Raw genomic sequence first — 20,697 nt, 5'->3', positions numbered from 1 at the left:
AGGAAGCGATCCATCCAATCAACATTCTGGAACTGAGGGCCATCTTAAACGCTCTTCAGTCATGGTGTTCTGTCAGTTTTATTTTATTTCAATCTGACAACATGGACTATGGTGGCCTATGTCAATTACCAGGGCGGAACTCAAACTTCTGGCACTGCAAAAGGTGTCCCATATCCTTCAATGGGAAGAGACATATCAATGCCAAATATCAGCCATCCACATTAAAGGTGTGGACAAATTTGAAGCGGATTTTCTGAGCAGACATTCTGCACTGTGGGGAATGGTCTCTAAACCAAGAGGTGTTTTGCGAGAACACCTTCAGGTGGGGGTCCCCAAGATTGATCTGATGTCTTCCTTTCTCAATGTCAAACGATTTAGATCCTCAGGTGGAGTTAGGACGCCTTGGCATTTCAGTCTAGTGTATATTTTTCATCCAATTGTTCTGCTCCCTCGAGTAATAACTTGAATCAAACAGAAGGGAAGTTGAGCGATCCTGTTGGCCACGCAGGACTTTGTATGCAGACCTCATGAGAATGGAGTCTGCTCCTCCTTGGCAGTTACATCAGAGGCCAGACCTTCTGGCTCATGGTCTGTTCTATCAAAATCTAGATTATCTGAGGCTGACTGCATAGAGATTGAACGTATAGTTTTGTCCCAGAGAGGATTCTCTAAGTCTGTGATTGATACTCTGGTTCAGGCTAGAAAGCCTGTTACCAGACTTGTTTTACCAGGGCTAATCTGTCTTGGTGTGCGGACCGTGGGTTCCCTTGGCACAAAGTGAAGACTTTGTATCCTTCAGATTTTACAGGAAGTTTTACAGAATTGCCTGGCGGCTAGTTATCTTAAAGGTCAGATTTCTGCTCTTTCTGTTTAGTTGCATAAGACGTTCGGTTGTTTGCCAGATGTTCAGTCATTTGTTGAAACTATTGCATGTATTAAACCTATTGCTCCTCCATGGAGCCTTAATCTTGTTCTGAGAGTTCTTCAACAGGCTCTGTTTGTGCCTATGCATTCTATTAATATTAAGTTGCTAACTTGGAAAGTGTTGTTTCTGTTAGATATTCCCTCTGCTCGTAGAGTATCTGAATTGCCTGCCCTCCAGTGTGATCCTCCTTATCTGGTGTTTCATTTGGATAAAGCTGTACTGCGGACTAAGATGGATTTTTTTTTTTTTACCGAAGGTTGTCTCAACTCACTATTAATCAACAAATTGTTGTTCTGTCTTTGTCCGAATCCTTCCTCTAAGGAGAGGCTGTTACATAATCTGGATGTGGTTAAAACCTTGAAGTTCTGTCTTAATGCTACCAAGTAATTTCGTCAATCATCTTTCTTGTTTATCCTTTTTCTCTGGTAAGCGCAAAGGTCAGAAGGCCACAGCTGTTATCCTATTCTTCTGGCTCAGAAGTCTTCTTCCTGGGCCTTCAAGAATGAGGCTTCCGTGGAACAGATATGTAAGGCTGCTACTTGGTCCTCAATACATACTTTCACAAAATTTTACGGATTTGATGTTGTTGCCTCAGTGGAGGCATCTTTTGGGAGAATGGTGTCCAGATGAAGTATTTTCTATAGGTAATAATTGAATTCGTGGCCACTCACTGCCAAGAAAGAAGAGAATTTATCAGGTAGGCACATACATTATATTTTCTTAGATTGCATCCTCAATTACTTGCGGATTTCCAAAAGAGCTACATATACAATAAATGTTAGATCTAGCTATGAATGATGCTCTGAACAATTATCTATTATGTAACTGGAGTAGACTGTGTTTTTTTTTTTAAAAAGAACTATATGTTATGAATTTTGCTTTTCTAGGGGGACCAGGACAATTTTTACACAGACGCAAGGAATTCTACAACAAAAGCAAGCAAAATAAATAATGTATAGTATCAAGTTTTTACTTTGCTTAAAGATTCTATGTCACAACAATCTCATGTGCCTTTAAGTGAATAAGAAAGGTTAGTGATGACAAGAACCAAGGCCTGTCAAAATTAATTTTGTTCCCAAATCGCTTTACCTGATGTTGCCTACAACAGTTGAGGGAACAATCTGAGGAATCTGATAGTATAAGGCAGTGTTTTTCTCTGGCACTTGCTTTAGCTGCAGAAATACTAGCCTTATCCATTTGTGATAGAATGCAGAGCAAAATCTGCCACCAATAATATAATAAAACACAAAAGACTAGATAACAAGTGGAGCACGAGTTATATTAAACGGTGCCTCACACAGTCAGTAACACACCATTGTGTATCACAAGATGTTTTTGAACTGTTTAATGAAAGCATTTTATTTGATTATTTTAAAGGGATATGAAACCCAAAATATTTTTTTTCTTTCTCGATTCACATAAATGTAATTTTAAACAATTTTCTCATTTAATTATATCTAATATGTTTTGTTATCTTGTTTTTTGATAAAAGCACCTTGGTAGACTCAAGAGAAGCAAAGCACTAGTGGGAGATAGCTGCACATATATGCCTTCTCGTCTTTGATGTGCTCAGCTACCTCCCAGTAGTGCATTTCTGCTCCTTAAATAAAGTATACCACGAGAACAGAGCAAAATTTAAAATAGAAGTTAATTGGGAAGTTGTTGGAAATTGTTTGCTCTATCTGAATCATGGAAGATAGAATCTGCATTTCATGTCCCTTAAGTATAATTTTTAATGAGGTTTTCAATACAAAAACTTAAATAATAAAAAAAACACAGTTTCCAATATATCTTAGAAACAACAAAACACAGCCATAATCAGGTTTTGGTCCATCTCAATAAAAGTGTCAATAGCCAATAAGTGAATAGATGTCAAACAACAAATTAAAATAACACTGTTAGGCAATGACAGTATTTTACCGGACACAAAACCACAAACCATCCTAGTAAATCTTTGTCTAAATGAGGCGTTCTAATAAAGAATAGAGTGAGGCCTCAAAGTTAGCTATAGGCTAATCAATTATGTGTAACATGGACATTGCCTCTCCTTCAGGAATTTTTAGGGGAAAACTTGAAAATCTCTGTGTAAAAAAAGAACAAAGTATGATTGAAAGAATAATTTGACATTATTAGTCCGTCTGCAAAATAGACCCTATACACAACCCCTTTTGTCCCTTTAAATGGGGGGGGGGGGGGAGAGACAGGGTGAGAGAGTGAAAAAAAACAACTGCGATCAAAAGGGGAAGAGAGAGACAAAGACCACTACAGAATTATGGAATCTCAGATTGATCTTACAGCTCTCACTCACGATTTTTGGGCTGTTTCTATGGTATCAGTGTCCCAAGCTACCCAGATCATACTTTTCAAGGAGAATTCTTCCATTTTCCTAATGTAATGGACAATATACTAAACCTGATTCCAAACTGGTCTCCCTCCTTTTAACCATATTTGCACTATGGCCAATTTAGCTGCTACTGATATATTTACAGTTACGTAGCTAGTATATTTGGGAGAACCTTCAGAGCTCCAAATGAAAAATCTGCTGCTGTCAATGTATGAAGCAAACCTTTTAGTTCATATAAAAGACCAAAAAGGTATTAATTTTTGGGCACTTCAGCTAAGTACCATTCATTCAGTGAACTCCTTGTTCCAGTCTCTCGCATAGTGCGATTTAATAAACGTTGGACACTGACATCTTAATTGATAGCAGAAGGAAAGGGCTTTGTAAGGTTGATTTCCAGCTATCCATCTCTGCTCCCAGTACGTGGGGTATCATAGGTCTCCCAAGACCTGACCAGGGCGGTTAATTTTAAGTGTATTTTCAAAATGAAATAGGCGAGTGAGCATAGGCGCTTTATAATAGTACAGTACGTTAGGGTTCGAGAGGCCATCGAACATTAATGGAGTTTGCCTGTTTTTTAGTAGTAATCCCTCACAAGTGACCAAAACCCCCGGAAAGGCACAGTTGGGATAGAGGAAAAGAGAGAGAAAAAATTTAATATACAAAGCATTTTAATGCATCCAATATTTATATAGTACACACTATGCTTTCAATTGGAAGCGGTTTAGTATGCTCATTGTGTCCATATTCTAAAGTCAGCAGTATTGTGCTTGTGGCTTTTTCTTCTTCCTCTTTTGAAAACCAGGTATAAACTGTCATCGCTTGCTATTGTGCGTTCAAACTCAAAGATAGTGCATATCAAATAATTTTGTCAAAAACTATTTGTGTGGAATTGTTGCGATTCATTGGCATTTAGCTCTCATTTACAACATGAATTTTAGTGCCGGTCCTCATAGAAATCTATTATCTGAGACAAATTATTCACCTGTGCTATCCAACATAAATTTTATAGCACGCTCTATCTTACCACGCACAATAAATATTTATCATGGACTTGCAATGCTGGAATAATCCAGCAGCCACTTTACACAAACAGTATGCTGCAAATGTGTCACAATCTCCTAGCTGTTTAGAGCAAGATGCTGTTGAAAGTGATATGGATTGCAGTCCAGAGATGTTTACTCTCCATACCTCTTGCATTTTTGCACTTATCTTATGTTGGAAAAAGCACAGAACATCTTTCCATCCAAGTCCAGGAGATAACTACTTTCTTTGGAGAATATTAATATATATGTTAGATGCATGATTAAGAAGGTATGCTATGTTCATAAAGGTTGTTTTATCTATGACTTTGGTCATTTTTACATTGCAAGTGATCAGAAGCCTCATTGTTAACCCACCTTCTACACATGCAGTAGTAAAGTGGTGGAACATGAATGCATATGTTGTGTTGAGTAGTGGGGTGCAAATGGGACATACTCACTTGTACTCGAAAATGCATTACGGTCTAAATGAGATGGTTCAAAATCTTACAAAGGGGTTGTCCATGACTAAAGAAGTTGACAGTTGAATATGGAATAGAATTTCTTTACAAAATGAAAGGGACAGACGTCAAAAACAAAAGTAACCTATTTAAATAGTTGGTGACTTCCTGGCTGTACGCACGCTAGTGAGGGGGAAACCCTACCTCAGTGATTAGAGTATATTATGTACATATTCAGTGAAACACTGCAAGGTTTTTCCCATTTTTAAGAGATTTACATGCATAATAGGTATCTGAATTGCAAAGTTTACCTGAATCCAAAGCTTTATTTAAATAGTCTACATTTTGTTTGGGACTATACTGTCCCTTTAATATAATCTTAAATGAACAATTTCACATAATTTAGCACACTTCTAAAAGCATTTTTTTTTTTTTAATTAGTCTTAACTTTACAAGCCAGATATCATTGCAGGTATTGATCTATTCCTCCCCTATCTCACAGCAGAGCTTTGCCCACTCCACTCTTATGAAGTTAAATCATAGTGTACATGCAACCCAGTACCCAAATGACAAATGAGTGAATTTATTTTACTAGATGATGATAGAGGTGTCAACTGCATGAGCTGACAATGTTTTTGTCCTGCCCTTTATTATTTCTGAGTGTATTATTGAGAAAATGTCAAAGCTATGTATAGTAGGTTGCTTATACTATACTGTCTTTGTAAAGTCTGCACACACAATAAGTTTGCCTCATTCATCACTGTACAAGTACTTCTGTTACACGTCCTTAAAATATTTTTAACTGCATACTTTGGTCAAATCTATGATAGCATTAGCATTTTAGAACACCTGCAATATTTTATAACCTTACTGATTTTGTCTTTCTAGTACCAAGCTGGGAATGGCACTAGTCCTGTCCGAGGCTTACCACCTTCAATCCGGTCGCCTCAGAACTCACATTCACATTCCACACCTTCTTCCTCTGTGAGTTACAAATACGCTGCTTTTGCTTTGTAGTTTTCTTGGAAGTCTCTCCACATTTGTGCCTTTTTATGTGTATTTCCCTATCTCTGTTTAATTACCATGCATGTATATATTGGTTTTTCTTTGTTTCGATCTCTTGATAACATGAACCATAACCCTGGAGATATACAGCTTCATACTATTTTGAGTTTGGTATAAATGGCTCAGAAAATGTCAATCCTCTTCACACTCTCCTATTTGCAGCTTGCTGTTACTGCCAGTTTCAGCCCTGTTTCTACTAGTATGTATTGTAGCTCTACTCTAGCCTGTCATAATTGTTTGATTTTATTTTGTACAGACATGCTAGGGTCTGACCACAGCTTGACCTCCATCGGAGCTCTCTGCACCTAGTTGCAGAATGTCTAATACATGAGAAATTCCCTGGTTTATATTCCAAGGAGTTATTGGACTGTGGCTGTGCTCTGTCCCTCATTTAAAGATCAATAACAAATCCCAAGGTACAGCCTTTTTTTTACAGAAAAAAGGAAAAGGTATTGTTAATATGATCCTGCTCTGATTGTTTACTAGATCTCCTGTGCTGTTTGACTTCTTGTATCCTTTGGTTTGTCTGTGCTCAAGTGCAGTTATTAAATCTTTGGCAGTTAATCAGTCTGTATGTTCCTATTAATACTGGCTGGTGGTGAGAGGGAGTTTGATTATTTTATGCAATGTCTCCGTGCTTCCTCTACCCCATATCCATATGTTGTTGGGTTATTCTGTGTATACAGATAGATAGCTTCAAATCTATCATTTAAATGTGCTGCTCTGTAAATTGTATTAAGGAGACAGATGTTGTGCTTAGTGTTACTACTACTGTAGGATCCTAATTAAAATGTTTTGTGGCATCCTGCCCCCTCCTATGGTGTCATGCAGTAGCTTACCTTTAGTCTTCTGTGGCTAATAGGAGGGGATAGAAGGGGCTGATTATCAGTTTTGTCTTTTGCTGTTACTCTAGAAAAAGTGGGCTGACTCCTAGAATGCTTCAAAGAAAAGTTTTAGTTAACTGGTCAAATATTTAGTTACAGTGTACTATATATTGCATAGTGAATGTCTTCTCCAGTAAACTTCTGTCCCCCATATACTGTAACACTAAGGTATCCGTCTTACAGATCTTTATCCCACTGCCAGTAAGGGTTGCTGACCCAGGTCACCTTCATGGTCACACCCCACCACAACAACCTTCCTCTAATCTTATAGTGCACCCCTAATTCTGGTACCCACTTTACACCAAGTTAATCTCCCAACACATCTCACCTAAGATATCCCCATCACCTTAACTCCATCTGTTAAAAATAAGAAATAAAGCTCATTGTCCAGTTCTTAATCTTTTTAAAGAATCCCTTTAGTCAGCCTCTGTTGGTCATGCATCAACAGGGCCTCTTCATTAAGTTGTATGATTCTTCACAAAAAGTAGTGGGTTGGTTCTTGCTGACAGTCCTTTCTCAGACCTAGATAATGGTGTCAGTATATACCAGGGTTCTAAAACTATTTATTATTATTATTTAAAATAACCTCCAATTAAAATGTATATACGAAACAATTGAAATTAATATTTCTCTTGCAAGATGTATTGAGTCCACGGATTCATCCATACTTGTGGGATATTCTCCTTCCTAACAGGAAGTGGCAAAGAGAGCACCCACAGCAGAGCTGTCTATATAGCTCCTCTCTTAGCTCCACCCCCCCCCCCCAGTCATTCTTTTTGCCTACTCTAAGTACTAGGAAGGGTAAAGTGAGTGTGGTGACAAAAATGTTAGTTTTTATTTTCTCAAGCAAACGTTTGTTATTTTAAATGGTACCGTTGTGTACTATTCACTCTCTGGCAGACAAGGGATGAAGATTTCTGCAAGGAGGATGATGATCTTAGCACTTTGTAACTAAGATCCACTGCTGTTCCCACAGAGGCTGAGGAGTACAGGAAAACTTCAGTTGGGGGAACGGTTTCCATACTAAGCTGCATTGAGGTATGTTCAGTCAATGTTTTTCTAGACAGACTGTGATTATTCTAGAAAAGGCTGGCAGTATCCCCTTGAGGGAAGGGTAAGCTGTATTCTGATACTTAGTAGGGAATCCCAGCTTGCATAAAGGGCTCAGTTGTTACTGGTGACACTTGTAGAAAAAACAATTTTTTATTGAAAGATTAACGTTTTTTGAGGGCTCAATTATGGCTTATTAAGGGTTATTAACCCACATGGCTAGTTTAGAAACACTTTGGTGTGTTTCTTTTAGGCCCCACTAACATCGAGTGAGGTGGGAGGGGCCTATTTTTGCGCCTCAGTTGCGCAGTTTCTTTTACACAGAAGACATCCAGCTGCTTCTCCAGAGGGTCCTGCTGTGCTTGAGGGCCTAAAGGAAGCTTTTTCCCCCACAAATGTATCCCTAAGGGCAGGTAGGCGCCACAGCAGAGCTGTGGCAAGGTGCTGAACTTTTTTTTTACTGGTTTTTGACGTTTTGTCAATACGGTTTTTACATTAAGGGGTTAATCGTTTGTCTGGTGGTGCAATATTACTAAGGCTTTATGATTCCACTGTAAAAATTTTGAAAAGTTTACTGCTTTTTTACACTGTTTTGCAGAGTTTGTGCATCTTTTTTTTTCTCTTAAAGGCACAGTACCGTTTTTTTCTAAGTATTATTTACTTTGAATAAAGTATTATTTACTTTGAATAAAGTGTTTTCCAAGCTTGCTTGTTTTATTACTAGCCTGTTTAACATTTCTGACATCAAGGAAACTCCTTGTTCAATGTGTTTAGAAGTCATTGTGGAACCCCCTCTTAGTATGTGTCCCACCTGCACTGATATGTCTATAAATTTTAAAGAGCATATTATAGCACTTAAAAATATAGCAATAGATGATTCTTAGACAGAAGGAAATGAGGTTATGCCATCTAGCTCTCCCCAAGTGTCACAACCAGTAACGCCTGCACAAGTGACGCTAAGTACCTCTAGTGCGTCGACTTCGTTTACTTTACAAGACATGGCCACAGTTATAAATACAACCCTCACAGAGGTTTTAGGAAAGCGTGAAGATAAAGGAAAAGGTTGGTAACACTCCCAAATATGTACAATCATATGATCAGCACGGTAGCTTGGTATATTTGTTGGTCCCGGGACTTCCGTCCAAGAACCCCACTCACCCCTGTCCTAGGAACTTCCCCAGCCGGGGGCTCGACCATCCGCCTGTGTGGGACTTAATGCGATAGCAGGGAACACTCTGAGCACACAGGCCGCTATTCAGCTTCGGCAAAAGCAGATCAGCTTACTCCCTTGCTTGAAAACGCAGTCTCTTGACAGGCGACAATGGGTCCGTTGGAGCTGGCAATATTCCTAATTTTTTTCACCGACATTGGCGTGCGTAGCGTGCTGGGGGGCGGGGCTTGCTTCACCCGGGGTTGCAACAAGGTACAGGGACTGCAGGATCCACAGTCTGGTGTAGCGGTATAAGAGAAAAAAAAGAGAGGCAGAGGATCCCACGTAGCGATTTTAAATAAAAGCAGCTTTATTAGACATACTTTTAAAAGTTGCGTTCAGGGGCAACAGAAAAAGGCAAATGGTAAGACATGCGTGACACCAGTTGGCTTACATGTTTCGGCAATCAGCCGTAATCATAGCCTATGGTGTCACAGTTGTGAGATGTTTAAAAACACTAAAGTTAATGCTCATAGGTTAAAACCTAAAAACAGAACACGCCCATATTACACAGAATGAAGCTAGTATTAACCCTAAATGCCAAACAGAGCTGGAAATGACAAATGTGAAAGGGGGGCAGAACAAAGCAAGAACATGTAATGCATGTAATACAAGATATACATAATGCACATAGTACTATTATAAGTAAAACATTATTGGCAATGTAGTAAATAAATGAAAAATAGGGTATACATGGATAGAGTATTAAATGTCAGTAAAAATATCTGTAAAAAATGACAGTGAAAAATGGTACTGGGAACACACAATTGGGCTTAATATAACTTTGGAAAAATATACAGTAGTTAATATATCGATATCACTATAGAAAAAGGGGATAGGGGAAGAGGAATAGAGCTAACTGACAATGGAGCCAATAAAAAGAGTGTATTCTGCATGACAAATGACACACAAGTGCAAAAGTACAAAAAACACTTGATAAATAGGTACGCTGTAGGGGTTAGATATAAAAAGTCCTGCTAAGCTAAAAGAGCCCAAAGTTGGGCAGAGACCAGCCTTTGAGTTAGAGCAAGATAATATAAGGTTAGATAAGATGTGATATACCTGACAGTTACGGTAAGCTGTAATAGCTAAATGAGGGCATAATGGTTAAAGTGAGGTATGTCAGTGTAGGAGAAAAGCAGATATGCAAATAAGCAGTATGACAAACGAATAAACAAATGTTAATTTGCTTGAGAGGAGCCAATTGGATAAGTTCACTCCCAAAAATTAATGAGGTCATACTTTGAGTTTAACCCCAATGGTAGTCTAGTTTTTAAGGTGAAAATCCAGTAAACCTCACGTTTGGCTAGGATATCATCGAGGTTACCACCCCTTTTTGGAGTTTTGGCTTTTTCAATAGCTGCCCACCTGAAAGAATCTAGCACTCCTCTAGCAGTGCCCTGGTCCTTCAACCTGGCCTATGTATTTCCACCGTTTCCTCTCCTTCCACGTCTGGTCGCCAGAATCAAGCAGGAGAGAGCTTCGGTGATTTTGATAGCACCTGCATGGCCACGCAGGACTTGGTATGCAGACCTGGTGGACATGTCATCTGTTCCACCGTGGACTCTGCCGATGAGGCAGGATCTTCTAATCCAAGGTCCATTCAAGCATCCAAATCTAATTTCTCTGCGTCTGACTGCTTGGAGATTGAACGCCTGATTTTATCAAAGCGTGGTTTCTCTGAGTCGGTTATTGATACTCTGATTCAGGCTAGAAAGCCTGTCACCAGGAAAATTTATCATAAGATATGGTGAAAATATCTTTCTTGGTGTGAATCCAAGGGTTACTCATGGAGTAAGATTAGGATTCCTAGGATATTGTCTTTTCTCCAAGAAGGATTGGAGAAGGGATTATCAGCTAGCTCCTTAAAAGGACAGATATCTGCTTTGTCTATTCTTTTACACAAGCGTCTGGCAGATGTCCCAGGCGTTCTGTCAGGCTTTAGTTAGAATCAAGCCTGTGTTTAAACCTGTTGCTCCGCCATGGAGTTTAAATTTAGTTCTTAAAGTTCTTCAAGGGGTTCCGTTTAAACCTATGCATTCCATAGATATTAAGCTTCTATCTTGGAAAGTTCTGTTTTTAGTAGCTATCTCTTTGGCTCGAAGAGTTTCTGAGTTATCTGCTTTACAGTGTGACTCACCTTATCTTGTTTTCCTTGCAGATAAGGTGGTTTTGCGTACCAAACCTGGATTCCTTCCTAAGGTTGTTTCTAATAGGAATATCAATCAGGAAATTGTTGTTCCTTCGCTGTGTCCTAATCCTTCTTCAAAGAAGGAATGCCTGTTACACAATCTTGATGTGGTTCCTGCTTTAAAGTTCTACTTACAAGCAACTAAAGATTTCCGTCAAACATCTTCATTGTTTGTTGTTTATTCTGGTAAGCGAAGAGGTCAAAAGGCTATGGCTACCTCTCTTTTTGGCTGAAAAGCATCATCCGTTTGGCTTATGAGACTGCTGGCCAGCAGCCTCCTGAAAGGATTACTGCTCATTTTACTAGAGCAGTGGCTTCCACATGGGCTTTTAAAAATGAGGCTTCTGTTGAACAGATTTGTAAAGCTGCGACTTGGTCTTCGCTTCATACTTTATACTTTTGCTTCTTCGGAGGCTATTTTTGGGAGAAAGGTTCTACAAGCAGTGTTGTCTTCTGTTTAAGGTACCTGTCTTGTCCCTCCCTTCAATTTCTTTCTCTTGCGATGTATCGAGTCCACGGCCCGCCCTGTCTGTTTAAGACAGGTAGTATATTTTTATTTAAAAAACATCAGTCACCTCTGCACCCTATAGTTTCTCCTTTTTCTTCCCAGCCTTCGGTCGAATTACTGGGGGGGTGGAGCTAAGAGAGGAGCTATATAGACAGCTCTGCTGTGGGTGCTCTCTTTGCCACTTCCTATTAGGAAGGAGAATATCCCACAAGTATGGATAAATCCGTGGACTCGATACATCGCAAGAGAGAGAAATTTATCAGGTAAGCATAAATTCTGTTTTATTCCTAAATTTTTAAAATTAGTTAAATTTATAAACACATTGAAATATATTTATATAGAAACTAGAATAGATTATGAATCAACTATACACACTTATGCTTTTATAATACTTACAAAGTAAATCAAAAATATATATCTAAAATGGACCTTACTTAAAATGAATCACATAAAAATATCACAATAAGATACCAGAATCTTCTATAGTTAGCCAATAACTCTAATTCAGTGCCCAATATGGACTACAAACTTACTCTGCTTAATTTACCACAATCAGAGATTTAAATACAATAACCAATTTATGAGGTTCCACAATAATAAGCCTGACTTAGAGATAAGAAATACAAAATACCTATTTTTTTTTACATTTGTTTTTAATTTATTTCCAACAATGAGTACAGTTACACAATATAGGTTTTGTTCCACCTCACCGGGTGGTTAAAGTACATTTGGAAAACAGGATGATACATCAGTAAGGATATTTAGAACATTTGATAATACCAATACGTTTATACATCTCATAGCAGTGTTATAAATGAAAATAACAAATATTTAATACAATTTGTGTACTCACTATTGGGGTTTTGCAGTTAGAACTATAACTAAGCTAACCAAAACACCTATATAACCTAAAATAAACTAATAAATAAAGATAAATAAATGTGTGGGGCAAAATAAACATTAAATTTTTTTTTTTTTTTTTTTTTTTGCATGTTCAAATATGCACAGGGATATTGGAAAGAATGTGTTGGGTCTAATACAGTTTCTGGATCTGTCTATTTAGAGTGACGGACATAGCGTACTAGATAGGTATAAGAGCGCAACAAAAAGGAGTGTGGCCAAGCACACAGGAGTGGGCACAGGATATTAAAAGGTTGTGTCACCAAGGAATTTGATATTAATGGTTTTGATTTGCTATCAATATGAAAGTGAAAGGAGGTGACTAGCTCTGATATATAATTTACACGGATGGTATAAGTGTGTTCTGACCTATTACTGATAGCCAGGGTGCCTTTAAGACAAAATTATCCTACCTCCTATGTTAGCTAAATTGTGCTATGCTATGGCACCAAATTAAGTAGGAAACCATAGATTATGCAGCGGTGTAGTAAGAGGCTGTGCACTATATGGCTGGAGTTTGCGCATCGCCCTAAATGCTAGTGGAGAAGGTGAACCGCAGATTGACTTTCTGTACGGTGCATTTACCCCCTCAAAAGGATGGGCAGTAAAATCCCCACATTGTTTACAAGCATTTGCAAGAATTATAATACTTAACATTCACTTAAAATAAAATACAAATAAAAACCAACTAAACTATAAAAATAACACAAAACAGAGTAAAGCAGCACCTGGCTAAATGTCCAGTTAGGTATTCTAGCTCCAATCACTATAAATATGGTGAATAGTATGCAGCTCCATATAGGGTAAATTACATGTTTATATACGGTTGATAAATATAGTAACAGTTTTTCAAGAAACTATGCTTTCTTGAAAAACTGTTATTGAGTATTAACATATGGTATGTATTATGTTGCCATTGAAGCCAATTCAGTGAAACAGTTTTTCCCTGTAAAAGGAAGTGAGATAAGCCAAACTATTAAGTATATATTGCATCATATAATGTAAAAAAGTGGTGTAGATGACTGAATCTGCAAGGCATTGCATTAAACACTGGAGCTACTTGTATATTGCGGAGACTTGAAGGGAGCCTACAGTTCAAGAAATTAGACAATTTTTGTGTTCAGACCCATATTGTGCATAACGTTTCAAGTCAGATTAATAAGGTGTAGCAGCATGTTTGTGCACATAAAACAATGTGAAATGTAAATTGAATTGAACAAAGTGATAGTTGTGACAGCATTGAAAGAGTTAGCATATACTATGCTGTTACAGGCTGCTCATTTAGGAGATAGTGCAGGCATACCTTTGAGAACTGCAGGCAACATGTTACATAGAAATGCTAGTGCTGTCCTTCTATAACAGTGCCTTGTGAAATTCCTAAACATGAGTGGGGTGAGCAGGATACCTCGCTATTGCAAAGGACCGGACATCGTCCAGCCCCTATACCAGCGGGGAGAGGGTAAACAACATAAATAAAGCAGAGATTAACTCGGTGTGACCTTTTCAAAGTGCTTTAGAATATTAACGTTGCATCTATCATACACTGACAGCTCTAAAGATCTGTAGCACTAAGGCTCCCACGATCTGCATATGCAGTTGATTATGCTATGAATATGTCCCACAAGTAAAACTAATTGATATTTAACAGAAAAAGCATATATTAGGATTTAAGTAGAGAACGTTTAGCCCCATATCACAGTTCCAGTGTCAGCTATGTGTTGATTCTTATGGAAGTCTTGATCCTTTGTGGTGCCCAAACAATAAAACTGTTAAGGGCTAGTAGGATGGCAATAGATGTAGCCTTATTTAGAAATTAAATCCTAGGGATTTAAGCAGAGCCGTTCAAACTTGCGTCCATCTTTAAGCTCCACCCACCGGAAGTCATCACAAAAGACCTTTATCTAGAAAATAAGATTATTTAGCATTAATGTGACTAGCTCTAAACTACACAGGGCTATGGATATAAATTTAAAATACAAAAATATGCTCTTTAAATACCAGCTGCAATCTAACTGTAGCAACAATGAATGTATTTGCTTTAAAATATTAAATTATAGTCACTGCCACACTTTACCACATAAACCAATTTAAATGTTTAAGCTTTTTCAGATAGATCCAGATTCACCTCATGTGGAGAAAGGTATTGTAATATGGATAAGGAAGTTAGCCCAATTTTTGCTTATAGAGACTGTGCTTCCAAAAAGGCCAGTAAGGTTATCAGTCAAAATTTTAGCAAGCAAAGACCCATTCTATCCTCTTGCATGAGGTTATATCACGTGATACACCCCACCCCTTTTTAGTCTTTTCATTAGTGAACCGTTTGAATACGCCCCACGGTGCTGTCTGTGATAGGCCCTCCGGAGCTGAACATCTCTTATTGGCTTACTTGGTTTTGCATATGTTTTAAACAGTCAATTCGTTTGGCTGTCACACCAGTTCCAATCCACTACGCGTCAGCAGATAACCAGAAATGCAGTCTCACCATCAACACTACAGCAGTTTAAATATCTCACCTTAAAATGTTTATTAATACAATAAATTATAGTATATTGAATAAACTTATCTGGTCACATATATGGAATCATATGGTATCATTTAAACTCTCTCGCTCTCTCTTTCTCTTGCGCTCTCTCTTTTTCTCTCGCGCTCGCTCTCGCGCTCTCTCTCGCTCTCTCTCTCTCTTGCGCTCTCTCTCTCTCTCTCGCGCTCTCTTTTTCTTTCTCGCGCTCTCTTTTTCTTTCTCGCGCTCTCTTTTTCTTTCTTGCGCTCTCTCTTTTTCTTTCTCGCGCTCTCTTTTTCTTTCTTGCGCTCTCTCTTTTTCTTTCTCGCGCTCTCTTTTTCTTTCTCGCGCTCTTTCTTTCTTGCTCTCTTTCTTTCTTGCTCTCTTTTTCTTTCTTTCTTTCTTTCTCTCGCTCTCGCTCGCACTCTTTCTCTCGCTCGCTCTCTTTCTCTCTCTCTCTCTCTCTCTCTCTCTCTCTCTATATATATATATATATATATATATATATATATATATATATATATATTTATATTTTATATATATTATCTGTGTTTAAATTATTAGGAAGACTAGGCACAATTCATTTATCTGAGAATATTCTGTTATCTGAGCCAGCAGCCTTTCCAAATAAGAATGTATATTAGATCTTCAAAGAGGGCCTAGCACATATCATGGGTGTTTTTTTACACGTGTTTGTTAAATGACCATATCGTGGGATTTTGAGCATGTCTTCCATCAAAACACAGAATATTGTCTCCATCACCTCAGGATGCATCTTGGCTTGGGTAATTACCAGGCACATGTTTACCCTTCCTGTGAAGCTGTGAGTGTCAAAGGATTAATTAATGACTTATCTTCACTAATTGAACAATTGTATCATCTCTTTAGTTCTCAACTTCTCTTAATCAGTGAGGGGGCAGGGGCTATAGTGACACCAATTCATATCAAATTAGATATTAGCCCAAAATGAAATATTATTTTATGTTATAAATCTGTAGTTTATATAATGTTATTTCACAGGTACCCTGACAATGGTTATCCTCCCCACCTGGTTTGTATTGGCAGTTACCTAATATTGATGATGTATTTGTTCTCATAAATATGTGTGTACTAGATGTATTCATTTGGTCATTGTTGAATTGATCATATGAAGTCCCTCACTGCCACAACTTCATTTGTGTGTATTATGCTTATTCTGTTCCTTAACAGCTATGAATAGTATGTTTTCTAAACGGCTATTGCTTTTCTATTCATAAACTGAAACTGGCAGCAACAGGAAGGTGTGCATGCCCAGTTTGTTACATTTAAACTAAAAAACTGTGAAGCGGTTATCTGCCACTGATGATTCATTATCTTTTCTTTTTCTCTCCAAGAAGCAGATGTATCATAAGTTTTATATTCTAATTTTGTGGTTATAAATTCCATTTCTCCAACATTGGTGTGTCCGGTCCACGGCGTCATCCTTACTTGTGGGAATATCTCTTCCCCAACAGGAAATGGCAAAGAGTCCCAGCAAAGCTGGCCATATAGTCCCTCCTAGGCTCCGCCCACCCCAGTCATTCTCTTTGCCGTTGCACAGGCAACATCTCCACGGAGATGGTTAAGAGTTTTTTGGTGTTTAAATGTAGTTTTTTATTCTTCTATCAAGTGTTTGTTATTTTAAAATAGTGCTGGTATGTACTATTTACTCTGAAACAGAAAAGGATGAAGATTTCTGTTTGTGAGAGGAAGATGATTTTAGCAGACCGTAACTAAAATCGATTGCTGTTTCCACATAGGACTGTTGAGATGAAGTAACTTCAGTTGGGGGAAACAGTTAGCAGACTTTCTGCTTAAGGTATGACTAGCCATATTTCTAACAAGACCATGTAATGCTGGAAGGCTGTCATTTCCCCTCATGGGGACCGGTAAGCCATTTTCTTAGTCAAGCAAACAGAATAAAGGGCTTAATATGGGCTATAAAACTGGTAGACACTTTTATGGGCTAAATCGATTGCTTTATTTGGGCATTTTATACATGTTTATGCTGATAATTCACATTTATAAACTTGGGGAACGTTTTTTAACGGCAGGCACTATGTTAGACACCTTTTCCAGTCAGGGAGGGCCTTCCCAGTTGTTGGCTGAGCCTCATTTTCGCGCCATTACTGCGCAGTTGTTTCTTTCATGTAATTAGCAAGAGTCCATGAGCTAGTGACGTATGGGATATACATTCCTACCAGGAGGGGCAAAGTTTCCCAAACCTTAAAATGCCTATAAATACACCCCTCACCACACCCACAAATCAGTTTTACAAACTTTGCCTCCTATGGAGGTGGTGAAGTAAGTTTGTGCTAGATTCTAAGTTGATATGCGCTCCGCAGCAGGTTGGAGCCCGGTTTTCCTCTCAGCGTGCAGTGAATGTCAGAGGGATGTGAGGAGAGTATTGCCTATTTGAATGCAATGATCTCCTTCTACGGGGTCTATTTCATAGGTTCTCTGTTATCGGTCGTAGAGATTCATCTCTTACCTCCCTTTTCAGATCGACGATATACTCTTATATATATATATATATATACCATTACCTCTGCTGATTTTCGTTTCAGTACTGGTTTGGCTTTCTACAAACATGTAGATGAGTGTCCTGGGGTAAGTAAGTCTTATTTTCTGTGACACTCTAAGCTATGGTTGGGCACTTTTTTATAAAGTTCTAAATATATGTATTCAAACATTTATTTGCCTTGACTCAGGATGTTCAACATTCCTTATTTTCAGACATTCAGTTTCATATTTGGGATAATGCATTTGAATCAATCATTTTTTTCTTACCTTAAAAAATTTGACTTTTTTCCTGTGGGCTGTTAGGCTCGCGGGGGCTGAAAATGCTTCATTTTATTGCGTCATTCTTGGAGCGGACTTTTTTGGCGCAAATTTTTTTCTGTTTCCGGCGTCATACGTGTCGCCGGAAGTTGCGTCATTTTTGACGTTCTTTTGCGTCAAAAGTGTTGGCGTTCCGGATGTGGCGTCATTTTTGGCGCCAAAAGCATTTAGGCGCCAAATAATGTGGGCGTCTTATTTGGCGCTAAAAAAATATGGGCGTCACTTTTGTCTCCACATTATTTAAGTCTCATTATTTATTGCTTCTGGTTGCTAGAAGCTTGTTCACTGGCATTTTTTTCCCATTCCTGAAACTGTCATTTAAGGAATTTGATCAATTTTGCTTTATATGTTGTTTTTTCTATTACATATCGCAAGATGTTCCACGTTGCAACTGAATCAGAAGATACTTCAGGAAAATCGCTGCCCGGTGCTGGAGCTACCAAAGCTAAGTGTATCACTTTTGGTATCTGTTCCTTCAGCTGTTGTTTGTATTAAATGTTATGACAAACTTGTTAATGCAGATAAAATTTCCTTTAGTACTGTTACATTACCTGTTGCTGTTCCGTCAACATCTAATACTCAGAGTGTTCCTGATAACATAAGAGATTTTGTTTCTAAATCCATTAAGAAGGCTATGTCTGTTATTTCTCCTTCTAGTATACATAAAAGTCTTTTAAAACTTCTCTTTTTTCAGATGAATTTTTAAATGAACATCATCATTCTGATACTGATAATGGTTCTTCTGGTTCAGAGGTTTCTGTCTCAGAGGTTGATGCTGATAAATCTTTGTATTTGTTCAAGATGGAATTTATTCGTTCTTTATTTAAAGAAGTATTAATTGCATTAGAAATAGAGGATTCTGGTCCTCTTGATACTAAAACTAAACGTTTAAATAAGGTTTTTAAATCTCCTGTAGTTATTCCAGAAGTGTTTCCTGTCCCTGATGCTATTTCTGAAGTAATTTCCAGGGAATGGAATAATTTGGGTAATTCATTTACTCCTTCTAAACGTTTTAAGCAATTATATCCTGTGCCATCTGACAGATTAGAGTTTTGGGACAAAATCCCTAAAGTTGATGGGGCTATCTCTACTCTTGCTAAACGTACTACTATTCCTACGGCAGATAGTACTTCCTTTAAGGATCCTTTAGATAGAAAGATTGAATCCTTTCTAAGAAAAGCTTACTTATGTTCAGGTAATCTTCTTAGACCTGCTATATCTTTAGCGGATGTTGCTGCAGCTTCAACTTTTTGGTTAGAAGCTTTAGGGCAACAAGTAACAGATCATAATTCTCATAGCATTATTATTCTATAACATGCTAATTATTTTATTTGTGATGCCATCTTTGATACCATTAGAATTGATGTCAGGTATATGTCTCTAGCTATTTTAGCTAGAAGAGCTTTATGGCTTAAAACTTGGAATGCTGATATGTCTTCTAAGTCAACTTTGCTATCCCTTTCTTTCCAGGGTAATAAATTATTCGGTTCTCAGTTGGATTCTTTTATCTCAACTGTTACTGGAAGGAAGGGAACTTTTTTTCCACAGGATAAAAAATCTGAGGTAAATTTAGGTCTAATAATTGTTTTTCGTTCCTTTTCATCACAACAAGGAACAAAAGCCTGATCCTTCATCCTCAGGAGCGGTATCAGTTTGGAAACCTTCTTCACTTTGGAATATATCCAAGCCTTATAGAAACCCAAAGCCAGCTCCTAAGTCCCCATAAAGGTGCAGCCCTCATTCCAGCTCAGCTGGTATGGGGCAGTTTTACGTTCTTTTCAAAGAAATTTTGATCAATTCCGTTCACAATCTCTGGTTGTCAGAACATTGTTTCAGAAGGGTACAGAATTGGCTTCAAGTTAAGGCCTCCTGCAAAGAGATTTTTTTCTTTCCTGTGTCCCAGTAAACCCAGCAAAGGCTCAAGCATTTCTGAAATGTGTTTCAGATCTAGAGTTGGCTGGAGCAATTATGCCAGTTCCAGTTCTGGAACAGGGGCTGGGGTTTTATTCTATCTCTTCATTGTACCAAAGAAGGTAAATTCCTTCAGACCAGTTCCGGATCTTTCAATATTGAATCGTTATGTAAGGATACCAACATTCAAGATGGTAGCTGTAAGGACTATCCTGCCTTTTGTTCAACAAGGGCATTATATGTCTACAATAGATTTACAGGATGCATATCTGCATATTCCGATTCATCCAGATCACTTTTAGTTTCTGAGATTCTCTTTTTTAGACAAGCATTACCAGTTTTGTGGCTCTACCGTTTGGCTTAGCATCAGCTCCAAGAATTCTTACAAATGTTCTCGGTGCCCTTCTGTCTGTATTCAGAGAACAGGGTATTGGTATTTCCTTATTTGGACGATATCTTGGTACTTGCTCAGTCTTCACATTTAACAGAATCTCATACGAATCGACTTGTGTTGTTTCTTCATGGTTGGAGGATCAATTTACCAAAAAGTTCATTGATTCCTCAGACAAGGGTAACCTTTTTAGTTTTCCAGGTAGATTCAGTGTCTATGACTCTGTCTTTGTCAGACAAGAGAAGTCTAACATTGATATCAGCTTGTCAAAACCTTCAGTCACAATCATTCCCTTTGGTAGCCTTATGCATGGAAATTTTAGGTCTTATGACTGCTGCATCGGACGCGATCTCCTTTGCTCATTTTCACATGCGACCTCTTCAGCTCTGTATGCTGAACCAATGGTGCAGGGATTACACAAAGATATCTCAATTAATATCTTTAAAACCGATTGTACGACACTCTCTGACGTGGTGGAC

General features: G+C 38.1%; 1 protein-coding gene across 1 annotated transcript in view; it reads left to right on the top strand.

Annotated features, from left to right (window-relative positions):
• Positions 1 to 20,697, top strand: part of TLK1 (tousled like kinase 1) — a 725,439-nt gene that overhangs the window by 441,010 nt on the left and 263,732 nt on the right. The window contains 1 exon segment of the mRNA XM_053698426.1: positions 5,638 to 5,733. Within this exon segment, the coding sequence (XP_053554401.1) occupies positions 5,638 to 5,733 (96 nt within the window).

This window comes from Bombina bombina, chromosome 1 (genome assembly GCF_027579735.1).
Source record: "Bombina bombina isolate aBomBom1 chromosome 1, aBomBom1.pri, whole genome shotgun sequence".
NCBI lineage: Eukaryota > Metazoa > Chordata > Amphibia > Anura > Bombinatoridae > Bombina > Bombina bombina.
This window is presented reverse-complemented; position numbering and strand designations above follow the sequence as displayed.